General features: G+C 42.2%; 1 protein-coding gene across 2 annotated transcripts in view; it reads right to left on the bottom strand.

Annotated features, from left to right (window-relative positions):
- The window catches only part of CRACR2A (calcium release activated channel regulator 2A), a 118732-nt gene that overhangs the window by 77101 nt on the left and 17392 nt on the right, over window positions 1-24239 (bottom strand). For both annotated transcript variants that reach the window (XM_069763438.1, XM_069763437.1), the window contains exons 2-3: window positions 8341-8577; window positions 3803-3914 (exon numbers count right to left, since the gene is read on the bottom strand). In XM_069763438.1, the coding sequence (XP_069619539.1) occupies window positions 3803-3914; window positions 8341-8532 (304 nt within the window). In that variant the 5' untranslated portion in view covers window positions 8533-8577. The remainder of the gene's footprint in view (window positions 1-3802; window positions 3915-8340; window positions 8578-24239) is intronic.

The raw sequence follows: 24239 nt of genomic DNA, 5'->3' as shown, positions 1-24239 counted from the left end.
ACCAGAGGGAGCCCAAAAACAGAACTCACAACACTGGAGACACTCAGATCTACCTCTCTGGCCCAGACGTCACCTCTCTGCTCTCCAGAATCCCGGAGTGTCTATCAGCCATATCCTCCTTCTTCTCTCACTTCCTCAAACTCAATGTGGACAAATCTGAACTCTTCATCTTTCCTCCATCTCACAGATCTTCCTTACCTGATTTATCTATCACCATTAATGGCATCACGCTTCCCCCCGTACCAGAAGTCCGCTGCCTCAGAGTAACCCTTGACTCTGCTCTGTCCTTCAAACCACACATCCAAGCTCTTTCCACCTCCTGTCGCTTCCAGCTCAAAAATATCTCCAGAATCCGTCCTTTCCTCAACCCTCACTCTACTAAAATGCTTGTGCATGCCCTCATCATCTTCTGCCTCGACTACTGCAACATCCTTTTCTGTGGCCTCCCTGCTAATACTCTCTAGTCCAACCTTAATTCTGCTGCCCGACTAATTCATCTCTCTCCTCGCTACTTTACTGCTTCCCCCCTCTGCAAATCTCTTCACTGGCTCCCATTCCCTCAGCATATCCAGTTCAAATTACTAATAATGACCTACAAAGCCTTCCATAACCTGTCTCCTCCATATATCTCTGACCTAATCTCCCGCTATCTTCCCTCACGTAATCTCCAGTCCTCCCAAGACCTCCTTCTCTCCTCCACACTTAGTCACTCCTCACTTAATCGCCTCCCAACAAGACTTCTCCAGAATATCCCCCATCCTCTGGAATTCTGTGCCCCAACACGTCCGACTATCAACCACATTTGGATCCTTCAGACGAAACCTGAAACCCATCTCTTCAAGAAAGCCTACAGCCTGCAATGACCCCGCTGCCTCCTCACACCACCACCGGAGCTACCCCCTCACCAACACCAAAGCTGCCGCAACCCCCCAACCCATTGTCTCCTTCTCCACCATCCTGTAGAATGTAACCCCTTCTCATGTACAGCACTATGGAATCAATGGTGCTATATAAATAAATAATAATAATAGTTATGTTCTGTCCCCTAGGAACCAGCATTGGTTACAACATGGTCTATCATTATGTAAAGGGTGGATCCTCGAATAAAGAATGATCACAAAAAGTAACAGTTGAATAGAAGATGTTATATTTTGTCTAAGAGCAGAGGCACAGTATGCCTGATGGTTTCTAGACACACTTGGTGGTGAAAGATACTTGAAGGTCTCAGTACATAACGTTCACTTTTCATGAATCCATCACCAAGGCTGCATCACCATGCATTAATCCATAAGTCCAAGAATAAGATAGAGCACAAAATGGCTGTTGTTTTTTGCCCATCACACAATGCATCTAAGAGTCTCTGAGAGGCTACATTTCTTGTGGCATCACATCACCTGCCTTGTATAAATCTGCCCCACACCTTCACGGGTCACATAGAAGGCCAGGACCCAATGAATTAGAGATGAATGAGGGAGACTAGAGTGCATAAATAAACTTTTCTTAACGCTCTCGTGAAATGTATAAAGATCAGATAGCAGGCAGGACACTTAAAAAACACATCTTCTGCACAATCCTGAGGCAGAAACTTCACGAGGCAGCTCATTTCATCCATTACGTGTCAACAAACAGATCACAATGTCCTCCATCTTCTCTTGAGTAGGCCAGACGCCCTGAGACGTGTCTCTACAACTTCTCATGAATATTCTTAACTTGCAGTTGATGTGGGTCACATACCCATTGGTGTGCCACTGCATCTTCAATTCCCCATAGGCGAACACGTGTCCCAGCCTGGTCATCTTCTCCTCTATGACCCTCAGGTCTGGCTACACTTCCACTTCTAATCTAGGATAGATAACACTAACTGTAGGCCCCCACATGCCTGAGATAAGGAATCCTTCTGCCACTTGATATTGTTCACTCTTAGAACTTACTATTTGACTATGGTCTCCCTTCTTCACACACAACACCCTTAGGGTACCGTTACACTAAACAACTTACCAACGATCACGACCAGCGATACGACCTGGCCGTGATCGTTGGTAAGTCGTTGTGTGGTCGCTTGAGAGCTGTCACACAGTCAGCTCTCTCCAGCGACCAACGATTAGGGGAACGACTTCGGCATCGTTGAAACTGTCTTCAACGATGCCGAAGTCCCCGGGTAACCAGGGTAAACATCGGGTTACTAAGTGCAGGGCCACGCTTAGTAACCCGATATTTACCCTGGTTACCATTGTAAAAGTAAAAAAAACAAAACAGCACATACTCACATTCTGATGTCTGTCACGTCCCCCGCCGTCAGCTTCCCGCACTGACTGTGTTAGCGCCGGCCGTAAAGCAGAGCACAGCGGTGACGTCACCGCTGTGCTCTGCTTTACGGCCGGCGCTGACAGTCAGTGCAGGGAAGCTGACGGCGGGGGACGTGACAGACATCGGAATGTGAGTATGTACTTTTTTTTTAACTTTTACAATGGTAACCAGGGTAAATATCGGGTTACTAAGCGCAGCCCTGCGCTTAGTAACCCGATATTTACCCTGGTTACAAGTGAACACATCGTTGGATCGGCGTCACACACGCCGATCCAGCGATGACAGCGGGTGATCAGCGACCAAAAAAAGGTCCTGATCATTTCCCAGCGACCAACGACCTCCCAGCAGGGGCCTCATCGTTGGTCGCTGTCACACATAACGAGATCGTTAGCCAGATCGTTGCTACGTCACAAAAAGCGTGACGTTGCAACGATATCATTAACGAAATCGTTATGTGTGAAGGTACCTTTATTGATGTCGGTCTGCTAGACCATAGGTCCTTCCCTTTTCAATATTTTACCCTATCTGCCTCACAAACAGAAACTGAATCTCCTAAGCCAACTTAACTCCTCCCGTAATGGGTTGACCCCAATAGTTAACCCTGTCCACTGGTTAGCTAAGCGACCCAGGCCCCAAAATAGGTAAAACGACTTTAAAACTTGGGAATGCATGATATCACTATAAGATCTTCAAAGGGGGGTATGGACATCTTTTCCTCTCCTTTACAGGTGTATGATGCATGATAAAAACAGATGAAAGGATCATATATAGCCAAAAATATAAATAAAATCGTAATCTCGTCACGCAAAAAACAAGACCAAGTCCAGCTCAATCAATGAAAAAAAAATGGTTACTGGTCTCGGAATATGGCGACACAAACATCCCAAATTTTTTTTTTCCAAACTTGTGAGTATAGTTTGTCTAGTAAAAAAACAAAACAAAACAGACAAAAAATAAAATATATATATATATATATATATACGTATATACACTATATATATAAGTTTGGTATTGCCGTAATTGTACTGATCTAGAATATCATAAATCAGAGTCATTGTTACCATGCAGGGCATAAAAAGAACCCCTCCATAAAAATAAAAAAATAGAAGAAAAACAAATTGGAAGAATTGAATTTATTTTCCTAGTTTCTCCACACTTTATCACATCATATGGTCAAATTAATGGTGTCATTCAAAATTACACTTCATCTGCCAATAAAAACGAGGCATCCTACAACTATGAGGATGAAAAAGTAAAAAAAAAAAAAGTAAAGCTTTGTGAAGAAGGGGAGGTAAAAAAAAAAGCACAAAAACAAAGATCAGCTGCGGATGGAAAGGGTTAAATACAAATTGTGATATAAAAAAAAGAAAACATTTACAAAAAATAAATTTAAAATAAAATGACTTTAACTGCAGGTCATTTTCTTATGACACATTCCCTTTAAAATGTCATTTTTTTCAGCACTTTATTCCCCCAAGACTTGGAAAACACTCACTAAATCCTGTAGTGAATTCTTCCAGTGACAGATATCCATTCCCATCAGAATCCAGAGTATCGAAAACTTTTTCCAGTTCTTCAAAGCTCAGAGGTAGCTCTTTATGAAGCCTCTAAAAGAGATGAAAACCGGTGTAAAAAAAACGGTAAAACAAGACACACAAATCCATCGATTTGGATCAAAAGCAAAGGGTCCAAAATCCTTTATGAGCTCAGATATAATAAAGTTTTCTTGACATCCCCATGAACGTGCAGGCGGGGAAGGGTAGAAAAGGAAGTTCTAGCACCTATAGCACTGGCAGTTGATGAATAGGCACCGCCCATTTTAGAAAAGTGGATGGCATGTTTCAGAACTTGAGTATTGGCACAGGTTTTGGACATATCAGACTGATATGAGCATCGAAGGAAGTATGGGGGATTTAGGTAGATCATAAGTTTCTACAGGTCAGGTGTCTTGTGTGGAGGGATATGTATGCAATAAAAAAATGTTGTCATTCTTGATAGAACAGTATTTTCCTAATGATAAAAAAGTAATAGAAAAATCAATATTATCAATTATTCCTACTGTTAAGAATCTTGATAAAATCAGAAAATGGATTGAAATGGTCCTTGACTCAATGAGGATCCACCGTATTTCCCGGAATACCATGTTTGCTTTACGCCTATGCTGATCAATACTTGGGTGCTGTGGTCTCAGGTCCACGTCAGGATACACCTGTAGAAGGTCGGGGTCTTGACCTATCCTATTGCTTTTTATTCACCTATGGCAACAGTATGGGAGGGTCACACCAAGACTTTATCTCTACGTCCTCTACCTCCAGCTTACGGCCCACCAGTAGAACTGACCCTAGGGATCCACTATAAAGTTTATAACTAAGGCTAGGTTCACACTCGAATTGTAGTATTTGTCAGGAAGTTGCTGACGGACACCCCAAAGGATACCGGGCACGTAGCATATGTGCTGTATACTGAGACGAGAGAATCTGTCAGAATCAGGGCCCACCGGAGAATTTACCGATTGTCCGGTGTGCCAGTCCGAGCCTGTATGCCTCAACTACTGAATCCAACAACATATTTACACACATACAGTGGATATAAAAAGTCTACACAGACCTGTTAAAATCCTGTTTTTTTTTGTTAGGTAAAAAAAACATACCAAGAAGAATCATTCCACAACTTTTTCCACCTTTAATGTTGTCCATAATCTGAGCAAATCCATCGAGAAACAAACTAAAATAATTTTGAGGGGGAGACCCAAAATAACAAATCTAAAAGAGTGAGAAGACCCTCTTATAATTGGGTTGTGTTCAGAAATAGCACATTTATACTCATGTTACATATTAGTCAGTACACAGCTGCCATCCTTTACAGTGATTCTGATTAACCCTATATAAAATTTTGCTGTTTTAAGAAGATATTCCTGATGTTTTCTCAGTTGCATTTACAACAAAAGCCATGGTCCATAAACAGCTGACAACACAGCAAAGGGATCTCATTGTTGAAAGTAATTATTCAGGAGAAGGGTACAAGAAAATGTTAAAGGCACTGTGAAGACGTCATTAAGAAGTGGGTTAAGTTTGGAATAGTGACATTACCTAAAAGTGGACATCCCTCAAAATTGGATTCAAAGACAAGACAGAAATTGGTCCAGCAAGCTGCCAAGAGGCCTACAACAACATTAAAGGAGCTGCAGGAATATCTGACAAGTGCTGGTTGAGTCCTGCATGCGACAATAATTTCCTGTATTCTGCATATGTCTGGTTTGTGGGGTAGGGTATCAAGGCAGAAGCCTTTTCTTACAATGAAAATCATCTAAGTGTGATTATATTTTGCTAAAACCTACATAAAATCTGCCATAAGCATGTGGGAAGATCTGTTATGCTCTGATGAGACGAAGATTGAACTTTTTTGGCCATAATTCCAAAAGGTATGTTCAGGGAACACTGTTTCTCCCTACTTTGCCACAGCCCAGCTACCTACAGTCAAACTATACACCTTACACTATGCATTACATTACTTATCTTACATCACTGCACACTATACATTACACAGGCAAACATCACAATGTAATGCAATTCACCTGACATGATCATGAAATTTATAGAAGACGCAAGACATTATTCCTATTACAATACAACACATCATGCGATTGGTGTCTTCAGGGGGTAGGAACGAGGCAACAATTGTCCACCACCCTTATACATGGTGCAAAGCTAACATTGCACATCACCAAAAGAACACCATACCCACAGTGAAGCATGGTGGAGGCAGCATTGTGATTTGGCGCTGTTGATCGGCGGGAATAACAGGGACTTTAGTCAAGGTGAAGAGAATTATAAAAAGTTTTCCAACAAATCCTACAGGCCTCTGCTAAGAAGTTGAAGATCAAGAGGAATTTTACTTTTCAGCACAACAAAGTCCCTAAGCCCACCTCCAAATCAACAAAGAATGGCTTTGCAATAAGAAGATCGTCAAAGTTTTGGAAAGGCTCAGCCAGGGCCCACATCTGAATCCAACTGACAATCAGTGGGTGACCTGAAGAGGGCAGGAGATGCCTCACAATCTGAAAGATTTGGAGCTACTGCAAGGAAGAGTGGGCAAACATTGCCAATTCTACATGTGCCATGCTGATAGACTCCTACCCAGAAAGACTCAATGCTGTCAGAAATTCAAAGAGGACTTCAACAATGTATTAGTTTAAGGGTGTACATACTTATGCAACCACATTATTTTAGTTCTTTATTTTTCCTTTTTCACCCAATAAAGATTTCAGCTTGTTTCCCAATTGATATGTACAGATTATGGGTCACATTAAAGGTGGAAAAAGTTCTAAAATAATTCTTCTTGGCTTTGGAAAGAGGCGTGTAGACTTCTTATATCCACTGTAGGTGTGAGGACGATAGATAAAGAAGTAGAGATATTGATAAGTTATTATTTTATAATTCATAGATAGATTTTAAAAGAAACAAACATGAAAGAAAGCAGGAAGGAAAGAGAAAAAAAAAAGAGAAACGTATAAAACGAAAGAAAGAAAAAAAGAAAGACATGAGACAAATTGATAATATACATAACAGGCGTTACATAGAAAAATAGATGGAATAATAGATTATGAAGGAAGGAAAGAAGGAAAAACATGAGACAAATTGATAATTTGCATAACAGACATTACATAGATAAATAGAATGATAGGGAAAGAAAGAAAGAAAGAAAGAAAGAAAGAAAGAAAGAAAGAAAGAAAGAAAGAAAGAAAGAAAGAAAGAAAGAAAGAAAGAAAGAAAGAAAGAAAGAAAAAAAGGAAAAAAGGAGAGAAAAAAAAAGAAAAACATGAGACAAATTGATAATATACACAATAGATGTTACATAGATAAATACAATTATATATTATAATATAAAGAAAGAAAAAGAGAAAGAAAGAGAAAGATGAGAGAGAGAAAGGAAAGAATGAAAGAAGATACAAATTGATAATATATAGAGACATTATGTAGATAAATATATATTATAATAGAAAGAAAGAAAAAGAGAGAAACAGAGGAACAGAAAGACAGAAAGAAAGAAAGAAGAAAGAGAGAAAGAAAGAAAGAAAGAAAGAAGGGAAGGAAGAAAGAAAGAAAGAAAAATGAGAAAGAAAGAAAGAAGGGAAGGAAGAAAGAAAGAAAGAAGGGAAGGAAGGAAGAAAGAAAGAGAAAAATGAATGAAAGAAAGAAAAAGAGAAAGAAAAAGATGAGAGAAATGAAAGAAGATACAAATTGATAATATATAGAGACATTATGTAGATAAATATATATTATAATAGAAAGAAAGAAAAAGAGAAACAGAGGAACAGAAAGACAGAAAGAAAGAAAGAAAGAAAGAAAGAAAGAAAGAAAGAAAGAAAGAAAGAAAGAAAGAGAAAGAAAAAGGAAGGAAGGAAGAAAGAAAGAAAAATGAGAAAGAAAGAAAGAAAGAAAGAAAGAAGGGAAGGAAGAAAGAAAGAAAGAAGGGAAGGAAGAAAGAAAGAAAAATGAATGAAAGAAAGAAAGAAAGAAAGAAAGAAAGAAAGAAAGAAAGAAAGAAAGAAAGAAAGAAAGAAAGAAAAAGAGTAAAAAAAAGAAAGATGATACAAATTGATAATATACATAATAGATATTACATAGAGAATTAGAATGGCAGATTTAAATAGAAAAAAAGGACATAAAGAAGAAAAGAAACAAACAAAAGGAGAGAAAAAAGAAAGACAAAACAAATTAAGAATATGCATAATAGATATTATATAGATAGAATGGTAGTTTCTGAAAGAAAAAACAAAGAAAGAAAGGAAGGAAGGAAGGAAGGAAGGAAGGAAGGAAGGAAGGAAGGAAGGAAGGAAGAAAGAAAGAAAGAAAGAAAGAAAGAAAGAAAGAAAGAAAGAAAGAAAGAAAGAGAAAGAAATTGAAATAGTGTATGTTAAAGAAACTTTTTTTTACTAACTTTTTTCTTACAACTGAGATGAAATAAATCTTTCTCCGCACTCTTCCCCTGCAGTCTGCGTGTCGGACGCCCTCCGTCTCCTCGCGCTCTTACCTGCATGTCACCTCTTGTGATGCAGCCTTTATCCTCAATATCACAAATCCGGAAAAACTCCCGTGCCTTCCCCAGCATTGCCTGCGGCCCCGGCTCTTGCCCTTTTGTCCCTCTGACTCCATCTTTTGATGCCTCCGGTCCTGGCGACCTGCGCTTGACTTGTAGTGTTGTAGAATCATCTAGGGCGGCCATCGCACCGTCTTCTTCTTGTGGAAACCTCAAAGTCTGGTCAAGAACCTAGATGTTAAAGGTAGAGGAAAAAAACGAGCGTGCATTAGAGCCCGGCAGTGATGCTTCTCGTCATCGCTTAGCAACCGTCTCTTTAATTAGCCACAAAAGCCAGAAAAAAAGGAAAAGGGCCTTTTTGAAAATCCCAGCCTCGTTCTGTTCCTTTAATGCACTGGACTCGAACACTCAACACATAATTGGAAAGTAATTACTTGTTTCTAGGGCACGGACATAGGTGGACAGGTGATACAAAGCGGAGCGAGCCCCCACTTTACCCATTATCCGCCACGGTATACTGCAGAGGCATCGTCCCCCGGATAAAACTCATACATGGACTGGATGTTGGATGTTGGATGTTTTAATTGCACTATTTTGCGGTATTTAGAATGTTACATCTAGTGATTAACTATATATTATATAGGCCGCGTTTGTGAATTGTCCATATAAAGTCCAGTGAAGGAGGAAGGTGGAGCAGGACACAAGTAATACCCCCAAACAACAATAGCAGTATCACAAGCTGTAATTATCCACCATGTTTTGTTTTTTTAAACAACTAAATCAACTTTTTCTTGCGGTTGTAAATAACAGTGACAGCGATGATGACATCACAAGGCTCATGACATCGTAGACATCACGTGACAACACAATTGGTGTAGAATGTCTGAAGTTCTGCACTGGAGCCATCTTGTATCACTAGGACCTGACAGCTGGAAGGGGACGAGTCCAGGTAGGCCGCTCTTTACATTTAAACTCTGGTATACTTCTAGAATATCCAACGGATTTATCGTGGATTTCCAGAATCACTCTGTAATAAGACATTTTCAGGACAACACCTTCCCTAAATGAGGAGTCGCTGACGATCAGTTGATATTAACAGATATGGCAGCTAAAACCCCTAGCAATTAGTTGCTTTATTGCTGGCGACGTAGCGACCCCTACAGGAAAAAGTTTTCCTTGTCCCCCTATAGTAGGTGGATGACAATGTAATAATACAAACGCCTCTTTGTGTTGTATCCCCACTATGGAAGTATTCAGTGGAGCTCATCCTCTATAACATCCATATACTCTAATAAGGTATATAAATAGGGTGTGGTCAAGTTGGGACATCTTCATACGACTCCATTTTTGGGTAGTTTTGACATCATCAACATTCCATGATATCACAATTCGAACAGAATGTACAAAGTTCATAACCTGAATCATTTTGTGTTTTCAGACCCTGACAGTTTGAAGGGGAGCACCGCTGTAAGATCTTACACCAAGACTATCCTAGTAACCCTAGTTCAATAGATAGTGCTTTAGAAAAGTAGCTTGTGAAAGTTTTAGATATCATTCAATCAAGATAATGTCTATTGATTTGGAGCTCCAACAAAAAAGCACCAACAAGAGTAAAACACACGAGACACAGATCCAAACCCATGGCTGGCAGCCCAACAAAAGAGACATGAGGCCAGACCCGAGGCGGGCGGCCTAACACACTAGACATGAGGCCAGATCCGAGGCGGGTGACCCAATACACCAGAAACGAGGCCAGACCCGAGGCGGATGGCACAACACACAAGACACAAGGCCAGACCCAAGGCAGGCAGCCCAACACACTAGACACGAACCTAGACCCAAGGCAGGTGGCTCAACACACGAGACACAAGGCCAGACCTGAGGCGGGCGGCCCAACCCATGAGACACCAAGAGGCCAGGCCAGAGGCGGATGGCTCAGCACACAAGACACTAGGCCAGACCCGAGTTGGGAGGCCCAAGACACGAGCCTAGACCCGAGTTCGGTGGCCCAACAACAGAGACATGAAGCCGAAACGGAGGTGGGCGGCTGAACACACTAGGCCAGAACCGGCAGCTGAGATAGAGCAGGCCATGATTCACAGCTGCCCCAGCTGTATGATCAAGACTCTTACATCCAAAGGAGAAGAAACACTCCCACTTCCTCCTTTAATGTGGTTTCCAAAAAATCAAGTAAGAGTCGCCAAATTTATCATCGTCCTTGTTATTATTTATACATTCACTCAAGCCCATTCTTCATTGTAAGAGGCGAAGATTGAGAACCACCACCAACCACAAGCCAGAGGGAGGGAAGAAACAGGGGTGTTGTCATGGGTTTCAGGAAAATCAAATTATCATTAAGTAATTATTATTTTTCTACTCACCCATGATAGCACCTACGAGACGATGAGCAAGGAATCATCTGATAGGCAGGGAGCACCACTGTAAGGGTACCGTCACACATAACGATATCGTTAACGATATCGTTGCTTTTTGTGATGTACCAACGATATCGTTAACTAAATCGTTATGTGTGACAGCGACCACGATAAGGCCCCTGCTGGGAGATCGTTGGTCGCTGGGGAAAGTCCAGCTCTTTATTTTGTCGCTGGATCTCCCGCTGACATCGCTGAATCAGCGTGCGTGACGCCGATCCAGCGATGTCGTCACTGGTAACCAGGGTAAACATCGGGTTACTAAGCGCAGGGCTGCGCTTAGTAACCCGATGTTTACCCTGGTTACCGTTGTAAATGTAAAAAAACAAACACTACATACTTACATTCCCGGTGTCTGGTCAGGTCCCCCGCCGTCACCTTCCCGCACTGACTGGTGAGCGCCGGTTTACAACGGTAACCAGGGTAAACATCGGGTTACTAAGCGCGGCCCGATGTTTACCCTGGTTACCCGGTGACAGCTCTCCAGCAACCAAACAGCGACGCTGCAGCGATCGACATCGTTGTCGGTATCGCTGCAGCGTCGCTTAGTGTGACGGTACCTTAAGATCTTATACCAAGAATATCCTAATTCGATAGATAGTGCTTAAGAAAAGTAGATTGTGAAAGTTTTAGATATCATTCAATCAAGATAATGTCTCCATTGATTTGGAGCTCCAACGAAAAAAACGCAAACTAGAGTAAAACACATGAAACACGGCTCCAGACCCGAGGCAGGCGGCCAAACAATAGAGACACAAGGCCAGACCCAAGGTTGACAGATGAACACATGACACACGAGGCCAGACCCGAGGCGCGCGGCCCAACACACAAGACACTAGGCCAGACCAGTTCAGCGGCCCAATGCATGAGACACGAGGCCAGACCCGAGGTGGGCGGCCCAACACACAAAACACAAGCCTAGACCCAAGGTGGGAGGACCAACACACGAGACACGAGACCAGACCCGAGGCGGGCAGCCCAACACAAGAGACACAAGGCATACAAGACACTAGACCAGGCGCAATGCGGGTGGCCTAATACACAAGACACGAGGCCAGACCCGAGGTGGGAAGCCCAACACACAAGACCAGACCCAAAGGCAGGCGACTCAAGACATGAGCTTAGACCCGAGGTGGGTGGCCAAACAACAGAGACAAGAGGCCAGAACCGAGGTGGGTGTCTGAACACACGAGGCCAGAACCGACAGCTGAAAAAAGAGCACACTATGATTCACAGCTCCTCCAGCCATCTGCTCAAGACTCTTATATCCAAAGGAGAGGAAACAACATTGAAGGAGGAGTGGAAGTTGTCTTTTTATTTTGTGCCCTTGGCTTCCTGTCCAGTGATAGGGGTGGATTCCACTCTCTCAGATGCTGTCATAGGTTTCAGGAAAATCAAATTACCGGTAAGTAATTATCATTTTATTTTATTTCTTTTGCATACAAGAGAAACAGTTTCCACACTGATGATATGAATAGACGCTTGGACATATATGGGTGATTTTGATCCACGAATTGGATCAAAATTTGTTGTGTCTTCACTGTGTCCAGAAAAAAAATCTGTCAAATATCACAAAACAAATTTCAAAACTCGAAATTGCACAAAATTTTTTTTTTTGCTCCAGCAGCTTTTTGGAAAGTAGACAGAGCTTAGCCTACCTTACAAAATTAATTATAATTTACGCCACAAAAGTAGTTTAAGTTATGTACAAAAAATGTGCTACAGCCATAACATTTTGAATGGTGGTGCACGGCAACTGAATACTCTAGCTTAATCTTCATTGAGACTGAAGTACAAAACACCAGTCCTGATGAATCGGGACCATAATGTGTGAACATGGCCTTACATCGGTTGAACTATCTAGACAACCCCTTCCTTTAATGTGGATTCGCAGGCAATGGGCAGCTACAGCCACCAACAATCAGCTGTTTCTGCTGGGTGAAGTAGCGACCTCTCCAGGACTCATTCAGACATTGGAAGACGGGAAATTATTTATTACCTACTAGTCATCCTGTCCTTTACCACTCATCAGTCTCACAGAGATCATCCGGTCACAAGATATTGATGACCTATTCTTGTGATTGGTCATCGACGCAAGATCAACACTTGGCATTTCCACAAATGCTGCAGACCAGCCTTTATTCTAAAGCCTTCTTCACACATCCATTTTTTATGTCCATATTCAGTCCGTTTTTTAAGGACCGCAAATACGGACGCACGCACGCACGCACACCCATTGTATTCAATGGTGGTGTGCACATGTCAGGTTTTTCACATGTTTCCATGTGAAGAACCTGCAAACATGTACATTTTTTTTGCGAAGCAGGGACAAAATGCGTGCCACACACATGCACACTGATGACATGTACCGGAACCTCGGAAGAAGCAGTACAGGTTGTGCTGTTCCCAGGTGCCGGCTGCTGAAGGTGGCTCTCATCATTGTCGCTTGGTTTCCGTGATCAGCGCGACCAAGTGATAATGATGGAAGTTGCATTAAGCAGGACCTGCGTAGCTCCTGGGTAAAATAAAGAATTAAATTAAAACAATGGCAATTTTCATAACCAGCAGGGGGAATGCCCACAACCGGAGGGCTGATGCTAATAATCTGGGACAAGGGACAATATCCTATAAGATTCCGAGGCTATGATAATAATAAAGCTCACAGCTGTTTGCTTAGCCTTTCCTGGTGAATTTACAGGGACCCCAGAAAAAAAATTATGTAAATTCAAAGCAGCAAAGACTAAACAGACAGCTGTGGGCTCATATTAATAGCCTGTGAAGGGGCAAGGAATATTGCCCCCCTCCCAGGCTACCAACATCAGCCCTCAGTTGCCCAAAAAATGGCGCATCTATAAGATGTGCCAAATCTGGCATTTAGCCTCACTCTTTCCACTTGCCCTGTGGCGGTGGCAAGTGGGGTAATATTTTTGGGGTTGATGTAAGCTGTCAGGTGACATCAAGCCCACGGATTAGTAATGGAGAGGCGTCTATAAGATGCCTCCATTACTAACCTTATAGTAAGTTTGGAAATAGGCACACAGACAGAATAAAGTCCTTTATCTGAAATAGTACAAAACACTCTGGTTTACACATTTATTTAAAAATAAAAACACAGTTATACTCACCTTACTCCTAATCCATTGAAGCCCTTGTCACCTGTAAAAAAAAATATATACTGTACTAGATTGTGAGCTCCTATGAGCAGGTTGCATGTCTTTCTTTCCAGGGTCGGCTCTTCTGGGCTTATAATTACGTACAGCAATATGCAGCAGGACAGACGAGATCCAGGGAGATATCCGATCGCCAGAATTGGGGTCAGGAAGGAATTTTTTTCCCCCCTGAGGGGGGGTTTCTTCGCCTTCCTCTGGATCTTTGGGTCCAGTGGTTCTCATCAGGTCCGTAATGTCTGCAGCAAGTTCTGTGGTCTCCATCGGGCCTGACCTGAGAGTCATTGAGACCTTTTATTTATTAAAGGGCCGGTAATATTTTCATTACACTGTTGCTTATTGCTATTTCAATAAAAAAAAAAATTACAAATAATATATTGTGTTGTGTGTTTTATTTGTGTGCACTTCACCCTACACAGTGACAATGATGAGAGTGATCGCCGACACTCAATATTCCAGACTTGGCTGCTGATCCGGCACATAATGAAGTGTCTTATCTGCTATACACATGGCGCCAGCTGCTGCAGGACCAGGGGCTGACTATAGGGGGCGCTGTATACACAGAGACCAAGTTACATCACTAATGTTATGGGGGCCGGTCTCTGTAATGGGGTCCTATATAACACTACCTGAGAGGCTGAAGAAGACACAGAATACAGGAGACACAGGAAAATAGGAACATGGCCAAAGAGGGGTCTCAGGGTGCAATAAGAAGCCATGGGGCCCGGGACAAAACCAGGGCCTCACTCAGAAATGAAAACACTGTCCCGTTTACTAAGTCCAACTATATGGCCAGAGGAAGCCCTGATGAGTTTAGAAATTGGCATCCACCATTGTTACTGGACACATGAAGTCCTCACAACCATGATACCACACATTAATAGAAGTGGGAAAGCCTTGTCCTTGTGAACACTACACCTGACTTGAGGCCACCACCTCTTGGCTGCCCAATGTTTTTGCATCTCTAGGGTTCTTTTCAGTCAGTACACCAGCACCCCAGAATACTAAAGCTGGGGTGGATGATCGGGCGCCCCTGTGGTGGCCATAACTGCGGCAGCCATGGGGCAATCCTCCATAACAACAGTCCCCCGAGGTGGTGTAGGATGTAAGGACCCATGTCTTTACGCAAGGCTTCCAACTAAATCTCGGAATTACTGAATTGCTGTACATTTTCCAGATTGTGAGTATAGTATACTCTGTACTAAAATATTAAATTAATTTTTTTTCCACAAATTGGTGTTTAAGGGTGAATTTACAATGCTTTTGGGATTTCTAAACTACACAACCCCCTATAAGCAGAATTCAGGTGAAATGTCCAAGGCTTGTAAGACCCCATATTAAATAGTCATGCATATGAACAACCTTTTTCCCATTTTCTAGAATGTTTTTGTTCTACACATCATAAAAATTAATCATCAGAGGGCAGCTGAGGTCAGTAATCTGTGCATTTTTGACTTGAAGTGTTTTTGTACTTACTTTTATCTATTTTTAAAACGCAATGAAGTGACTGAGGTTTATCCTGAGGTCAGTGATCTAAGGACCGTTCTACCAGTTGTCCTACCTTGAGATATAACTATTCTATTTTTTTCAACTAACCTTTACATCCTAGTGCAAGTCTTTGTATTACATGTATACTGTTACGCACGCAAGTGGTTCACGCGGCTCGTGGACCACTGTGCCACGGGGCCGGGCTTACCTAAGGGGGCTTAGCTAAGCTGCTACGTGGTAGCCCAGGTGCCCCCAGGTGCCACTGCAGGTAGCCCCCAGGTGCCACTCCTAAGCAGTCCCGGATACTGCACCTGCTGACCCGAGGAGTCAGGTACACAGTCACGGATAGGACTCAAACTCCGTTCAGACTACTAGGTTCAGGGTCCTCTGCAGAACAATTACTGCCACAGAATCTCAGACAGGGCTAACTCAAAGACTGTTAAGACCAGAAACTTCGGGTTCAGGACGGGCAGCACTAAGACCAGAGACTATGGGTTTGCATTAAGACCAGGGACTATGGGTTTGCATTAAGACCAGGGACTATGGGTTTGCATTAAGACCAGGGACTATGGGTTTGCATTAAGACCAGGGACTATGGGTTTGCATTAAGTCCAGGGACTATGGGTTTGCATTAAGACCAGGGACTATGGGTTAGCATTAAGACCAGGGACTATGGGTTTGCATTAAGACCAGGGACTATGGGTTTGCATTAAGACCAGGGACTATGGGTTTGCATTAAGACCAGGGACTATGGGTTTGCATTAAGACCAGGGACTATGGGTTTGCATTAAGACCAGGGACTATGGGTTTGCATTAAGACCAGGGACTATGGGTTTGCATTAAGACCAGGGACTATGGGTTTGCATTAAGACCAGGGACTATGAGTTCAGGACACTGGCCACACCAGGACCAGGCACTACCGGTTCAGAACACTGGCCACACCTTTTCAGGGACCATGGGTTCAGAACACTGGTCACACAGGACCAGGGACTACCGGTTCAGAACACTGGTCATACTGGGACCAGGGACTACGGGTTCAGAACACTGACCACACCTTTTCAGATACCATGGGTTCAGAACACTGGCCACACCAGGACCAGGGACTACGGGTTCAGAACACTGGCCACACCTTTTCAGGGACCATGGGTTCAGAACACTGGTCACACCAGGACCAAGGACTACCGGTTCAGAACACTGGTCATGCTGAGACCAGGGACTACGGGTTCAGAACACTGGCCACACCTTTTCAGAGACCATGGGTTCAGAACACTGGCTACACCATGACCAGGGACTACGGGTTCAAGACACTGATGACACCAGGACCAGGGAGTACGGGTTCAGAACACTGGCCACACCTTTTCAGGGACCATGGGTTCAGAACACTGGTTACACCAGGACCAGGGACTACGGGTTCAAGACACTGACAACACCAGGACCAGGGACTATGGGTTCAAGACACTGACGACACCAGGACCAGGGACTACGGGTTCAAAACACTGGCCACACCAGGACCAGGGACTACGGGTTCAAAACACTGGCCACACCTTTTCAGGGACCATGGGATCAGAACACTGGTCACACCAGGACCAGGGACTACGGGTTCAGGACACTGTCCACACCTTTTCAGGGACCATGGATTCAGAACACTGGTCACACCAGGACCAGGGACTACGGGTTCAGGACACTGGTCATACTGGGACCAGGGACTACGGGTTCAGAACACTGGCCACACCTTTTCAGGGACCATGGATTCAGAACACTGGTCACACCAGGACCAGGGACTACGGGTTCAGGACACTGGTCATACTGGGACCAGGGACTACGGGTTCAGAACACTGGCCACACCTTTTCAGGGACCATGGATTCAGAACACTGGCCACACCAGGATCAGAGACTACAGGTTCAAGACACTGACGACACCAGGACCAGGGGACCTCACAACTCAAATCTGCAGCCTGTCAATTCTTTGCATCATTTATTTCATCCATTAGAAAGTGAAAAAAACACAATTAAGCATTTTGAAGCATTTTTGGTAAATAAAACTAACTTTATTAAACATGTACTTTAGACGAATCACAAGTAATCCGCACCAAAAAAAAGTGGGAGAAAACGTTGAATATCGGGCATTTCGAATGCAGCATTTTTACTGACAGGAGAGAAGGCTTTGGCTGCTGAAAAAAAAAATGCTGCAAAAATGCAATGTGTGAACACAGCCTAAGTCTCACAGCCAACAGCTGATTTGGCCAGGAATTTATGTGAAGACTTTGTTTTATATTGTCAAAAAAGGACAAAATGATCGAAACGATTGATATGATTAATGAAGAAAACGAATCTCAGGAATAACCTATGAGTGTTGCATTTAAAAAGATGGTAGTTTAAGAAAAATAAAAAAAAATATTAAAGGGGTTATCCCATTGAGCCAACCGTTGCTTTAATTGAGGATGATCAGAGTTGTAAGAGCAGCTTTACATTTATCCTACAGTGGCCACTACAGGAGAAATGTGGTATTACTCGATCTCCATTCACACATAGTCGTCCTGAGTCCTCCAAAGGGAAAAACTAAGGTATATCTTATCTACTCTTCTAAAAAATAATTTCTAATGTAAAATCATCTCATTGTGTTAGCATAAGAAGTATTAGAGGCATCATCCTGTGTGAAGAACTTTTCTTTTAAAGAAGATTTGTTTTCAGTTAACTGATCAGTGATCGCCAAAAGATCCAGTGGCTGAAAATCCCAGCGATCAGTTATAATGGCCAAGGGAAGCTACGAGCAGCTGTGCATTTCCCCTACAGTGGCCACTGCTGGAGAAATGTGGTATTACATGACTCCCATTCAAATTAGTGGCTTTTCATGTAATGCTTGGTCATGCTGAATCCTCCAGAGCGGGAAACAACATTTTGGATCATTTTTCAACTTTAACTAATAAAAGGAACTCCTCCTTTAATAGGTCCAGATAGTCTAATTGATCACATGGACAAGGGGTGACCCACAGTGGCCACTGCAGGAAAAATGTGGTATTACATGGACTTCATTTAAATGTCATGCTAAACCCTACAGTCTAGAAGCCAATAGGTGACGTGACTCTTCTTAATAATGGGAGGTGTAAGGTGACTGACTCCCATCCTTGATTGGTCATATGGACAGGGCTTTCCCAAAGGGAAAAGTGGTATTACGTGGCAGCCATTAAAATAATTGTGAGACCATACCATCCATGGTTGTACTCAGATATTCAGAGTGGGTATGTATATATCAGGGTTAAGGGAAATCATAAAGGAGGGGATTCCTGCTCGACCCTCTCTTATTAATCAGAATGTAGAAATGATACAAAGTATGACTATATATATATATATATATATATATATATATATATATATATATATATATATATATATATATATATATATGTGTACTAGATTGTGGCCCGATTCTAACGCATCGGGTATTCTAGTATATGCATGTCCCCGTAGTATATGGACAATGATGATTCCAGAATTCGCGGCAGACTGTGCCCGTCGCTGATTGGTTGAGGCAACCTTTATGACATCGTCGCCATGGCAACCATTATGACATCATCGTCGCTGTGCCCGTTGCTGATTGGTCGAGGCCGCCAAGCCTCGACCAATCAGATTCGCGGGATGTCTACGTCCTTTATGACATCATCGTCGCTGTGCCCGTTGCTGATTGGTCGAGGCCGCCAAGCCTCGACCAATCAGATTCGCGGGATGTCTACGTCCTTTATGACATCATCGTCGCTGTGCCCGTTGCTGATTGGTCGAGGCCGCCAAGCCTCGACCAATCAGATTCGCGGGATGTCTACGTCCTTTATGACATCATCGTCGCTGTGCCCGTTGCTGATTGGTCGAGGCCGCCAAGCCTCGACCAATCAGATTCGCGGGATGTCTACGTCCTTTATGACATCATCGTCGCTGTGCCCGTCGCTGATTGGTCGAGGCCGCCAAGCCTCGACCAATCAGAGACGCAGGATTTCTACGTCGATGCTGTGCCCGTCGCTGACAATCAGAGAGGCGGGATTTCCAGGACAGACAGACAGAAAGACAGATTGGTTGGTCGAGGCAACCTTTATGACATCATCGTCGCCATGGCAACCATTATGACATCTACGTCGATACTGTGCCCGTCGCTGAATCAGAAACGTGAGATGTCTACGTCCTTTATGACATCATCGTCGCTGTGCCCGTTGTTGATTGGTCGAGGCCTGGCGGCCTCGACCAATCAGAGAGCCGGGATTTCCAGGACAGACAGACAGACAGACAGACAGAAAGACAGACAGACAGACAGACAGACAGAAAGACAGACAGACAGACGGAAAAACCCTTAGACAATTATATATATAGATTATGTATACATATAGTAATAATTGGTATCATTTCGTCATTCTGTCTAATAAGGGAGGGTCTTGCAGGAATCCCCTCCTTTATGATTTCCCTATACCCTGATGATAAGATCATGGGGACAGAAGATGCACGACAGTGGCCACTCCATAACAAATGTGGAATTACATGACCACTACTCATTTCAGTGCTTGATCTTGTAACAAATGGGTCTTCCAAAACAAGACCCCTGGCAAGTAGACCCTATTCTTTATGCCAATAAGTCATATTTAAAAAGGATTCCGTCTTATTGAAAACCAGATTACCCTTTATTTTTATTGTATTCTAGAATATGCATGTCCCCGTAGTATATGGACAATGACGATTCCAGAATTCGCGGCAGACTGTGCCCGTCGCTGATTGGTCGAGGCAACCTTTATGACATCATCGTCGCCATGGCAACCATTATGACATCTACGTCGATACTGTGCCCGTCGCTGATTGGTCGAGGCGAATTCACGCAGACTGTGCCCGTCGCTGATTGGTCGAGACAACCTTTATGACATCATCGTCGCCATGCTGTGCCCGTCGCTGATTGGTCGAGGCCTGGCGGCTTCGACCAATCAGAGACGCGGGATTTCCAGGACAGACAGACGGAAAAACCCTTAGACAATTATATATATAGATTGTAGGAGATTGTAATAGCTCATATAAAGCGCATTCTCTCTCTTCATTAACATTGCTTTCTTCCATTTTTTGGCAAATTCGTATGAACATAAATATCAAATAATTACCAATTAGGATCAATAACTTGACATAGAAATAATAATAATAATACAAACAAAAATATAATAATACTAATTATTAATAATAATAAAATAATAATAAATAATAAAATAATTAGTAATACAAATAATAAAAAATAATAAAATAATTATAAATAATTATAACAATTATAAAAATAAAAAATAATGATAATTATAATACTAAAAATAATAATATTATAATAATAATAAATTATATTCAGTCAAGATAGAGTTAATATATCCCATGTTAAACAACGCAAGAAAAAAAAAAAGAAAATCTTGATCAATTACAAAATTATATAAACCTATTTTTTATATCTTTGGAGGAAACGCAAGTTTACTTTATAAATGGTATTTATTATACTGTTTTTATATGCCGATTATTAGTTTTTTGACTATTTTGTAGAGCTGATGACGGCTGTGCCCGGATGATGTAGGCAGACATCAAACATGAGACATCTGGAGCAGTTTGCTCTTGAGGAGTCGGCCGAAATACCTGTCGAGGGGCGCAGAAGTCTCATTGACAGTTACAAAATATTAAGTTGAGGGTGCCATAATTTCTGTCCAGGCCTATTTCATGAGTTTTATTTTATTTTTTATTTTTTAATTCTGTGGAAGCATGGTTGAAAAGCAATGTTTGACATTCATTTGCTCATTTTCATAGATTTTTTATTTATTATTACTTTTGTCAGATTCGTGTTATTTCTGTGACCATTGTGGGTTTTTCTGTCATTAAACGAGGGGTACCAACAATTTTGACCACATTGGCTAGTAAAAGGATTGTCCTTGATTAGTAAAAAAAAAAAATCCATATGCCGTAGAAAAACGATAAGCTGCAAATGAAAAACAGGCAAATTCACCAAAAACTAGACAAACAAAAAAAAGTTAAAAGGCGCCGATGAATGGGGCGGTGCGTCTCTTCGGGTCCCATGTTTCGTACCCACCAGGAATATATGAAACACGTTCATATTAAGAAGAAGCTGCGCCTCCCGGATTACTCACTCTATAAACACATCTGAAGCACCGTCAGCTCCGGGTTAATGACGTCGTCGCCAAACACGGATAATCTGCTGGTCAATTCTGGGAAAACCAGCTGTAGAAGAACCTTGAGATCATTCCAAGATCACAATCAGAAGCTTTCCTTAATTACAGGGAGTCAGTTTCTTCCCTTTCTTTGATATTTACCCTCCTTTATTATATAAAATGCTGAGATCAGAGCTTTCATCATCTCCGGCCACCGTCTTTTGTCCGTTCTTGGACAACTATAGGGCTAACTACCGGCCTTAAAGGGTTTTTTTTCTCATCTACATAAATGGATATTGTCAGATAGAGCTTGTAAAATCAAGCAATTTTTCAATTTACTGCTTGCTAAAATTTGCAGCCGTTTTTGAGATATTAACACTTTTTTTAATTTTTTTTACAGCTCATTGCCTAGGCGACCGACCACCGCTGCGGTCTAGATTGTAAGCAATGTGATGAAGCTGGCCAGGATTAGGAGGGAGGTAACAACTTCCTTCAGCGATCCTGGACAGTGTCAAAACTAGACCCTCAGCGGAAAAGAATTTGTGAGCACCGCGCATGTTTTGCTGTCTAGCTGCGATGGTCGGTCTCCATGGCAGCAAGCTGTAAACAAAAGAAAAGTGTTAATATCTCAAGAACGGCTGTGAATTTTAACAAGCAATAAATTGCAAAATTGCTTGTTTTTACAAGAGCTACACGAAAAATATCCATCTTAAAAAGAAGAGAATAACCCTTTAAATCTATCACACCCGTTTTTTCTCAAAATATGGGAGGGAAAAATACAAGGGATTAGGTGGCATGAACAAAAAAATATAGAGAGTTCTCTTAAAGCAATACTAACCAAATACCTTCTATAATATGACATCCACATTATAGTAACAGAGCTAATGTCAACATTTCTGCTTGCACCAGAAGGTGGATAATCTCCAAGAAAGGGAGATAAATGATCAGGGGACATTTCTGATGTGGATTGTAAACACTCATTAACTTATATTGGTTTGCAAGAATTTCTGCAGTATTTAGCTTGTCATACAGTACAGACCAAAAGTTTGGACACACCTTCTCATTTAAACATTTTTCTGTATTTTCATGACTATGAAAATTGTACATTCACACTGAAGGCATCAAAACTATGAATTAACACATGTGGAATTATATACTTAACAAAAAAGTGTGAAACAACTGAAAATATGTCTTATATTCTAGGTTCTTCAAAGTAGCCACCTTTTGCTTTGATGACTGCTTTGCACACTCTTGGCATTCTCTTGATGAGCTTCAAGAGGTAGTCACCGGAAATGGTTTTCACTTCACAGGTGTGCCCTGTCAGGTTTAATAAGTGGGATTTCTTGCCTTATAAATGGGGTTGGGACCATCAGTTGTGTTGTGCAGAAGTCTGGTGGATACACAGCTGATAGTCCTACTGAATAGACTGTTAGAATTTGTATTATGGCAAGAAAAAAGCAGCTAAGTAAAGAAAAACAAGTGGCCATCATTACTGTAAGAAATGAAGGTCAGTCAGTCCGAAAAATTGGGAAAACTTTGAAAGTGTCCCCAAGTGCAGTGGCAAAAACCATCAAGCGCTACAAAGAAACTGGCTCACATGAGGACCACCCCAGGAAAGGAAGACCAAGAGTCACCTCTGCTTCTGAGGATAAGTTTATCCGAGTCACCAGCCTCAGAAATCGCAGGTTAACAGCAGCTCAGATTAGAGACCAGGTCAATGCCACACAGAGTTCTATCAGCAGACACATCTCTACAACAACTGTTAAGAGGAGACTTTGTGCAGCAGGCCTTCATGATAAAATATCTGCTAGGAAACCACTGCTAAGGACAGGCAACAAGCAGAAGAGACTTGTTTGGGCTAAAGAACACAAGGAATGGACATTAGACCAGTGGAAATCTGTGCTTTGGTCTGATGAGTCCAAATTTGAGATCTTTGGTTCCAACCACCGTGTCTTTGTGCGACGCAGAAAAGGTGAACGGATGGACTCTACATGCCTGGTTCCCACCGTGAAGCATAGAGGAGGAGGTGTGATGGTGTGGGGGTGCTTTGCTGGTGACACTGTTGGGGATTTTTTCAAAATTGAAGGCATACTGAACCAGCATGGCTACCACAGCATCTTGCAGCGGCATGCTATTCCATCCGGTTTGCGTTTAGTTGGACCATCATTTATTTTTAAACAGGACAATGACCCCAAACATACCTCCAGGCTGTGTAAGGGCTATTTGACCAAGAAGGAGAGTGATGGGGTGCTACGCCAGATGACCTGGCCTCCACAGTCACCAGACCTGAACCCAATCGAGATAGTTTGGGGTGAGCTTGACCGCAGAGTGAAGGCAAAAGGGCCAACAAGTGCTAAGCATCTCTGGGAACTCCTTCAAGATTGTTGGAAGACCATTCCCAGTGACTACCTCTTGAAGCTCATCAAGAGAATGCCAAGAGAGTGAAAAGCAGTCATCAACGCAAAAGGTGGCTACTTTGAAGTACCTAGAATATAAGACATAATTTCGGTGTTTCACACTTTTTGTTCATTATATAATTCCACATGTGTTAATTCATAGTTTTGATGCCTTCAGTGTGAATGTACAATTTTCATAGTCATGAAAATACAGAAAAATGTTTAAATGAGATGGTGTGTCCAAACTTT

The sequence above is a fragment of the Ranitomeya imitator genome, chromosome 4, assembly GCF_032444005.1.
Source record: "Ranitomeya imitator isolate aRanImi1 chromosome 4, aRanImi1.pri, whole genome shotgun sequence".
In the NCBI taxonomy this organism is placed as follows: Eukaryota; Metazoa; Chordata; class Amphibia; order Anura; family Dendrobatidae; genus Ranitomeya; species Ranitomeya imitator.
The sequence above is the reverse complement of the archived record's forward strand: the minus strand, read 5'-3'. Positions and strand labels throughout refer to the sequence as shown.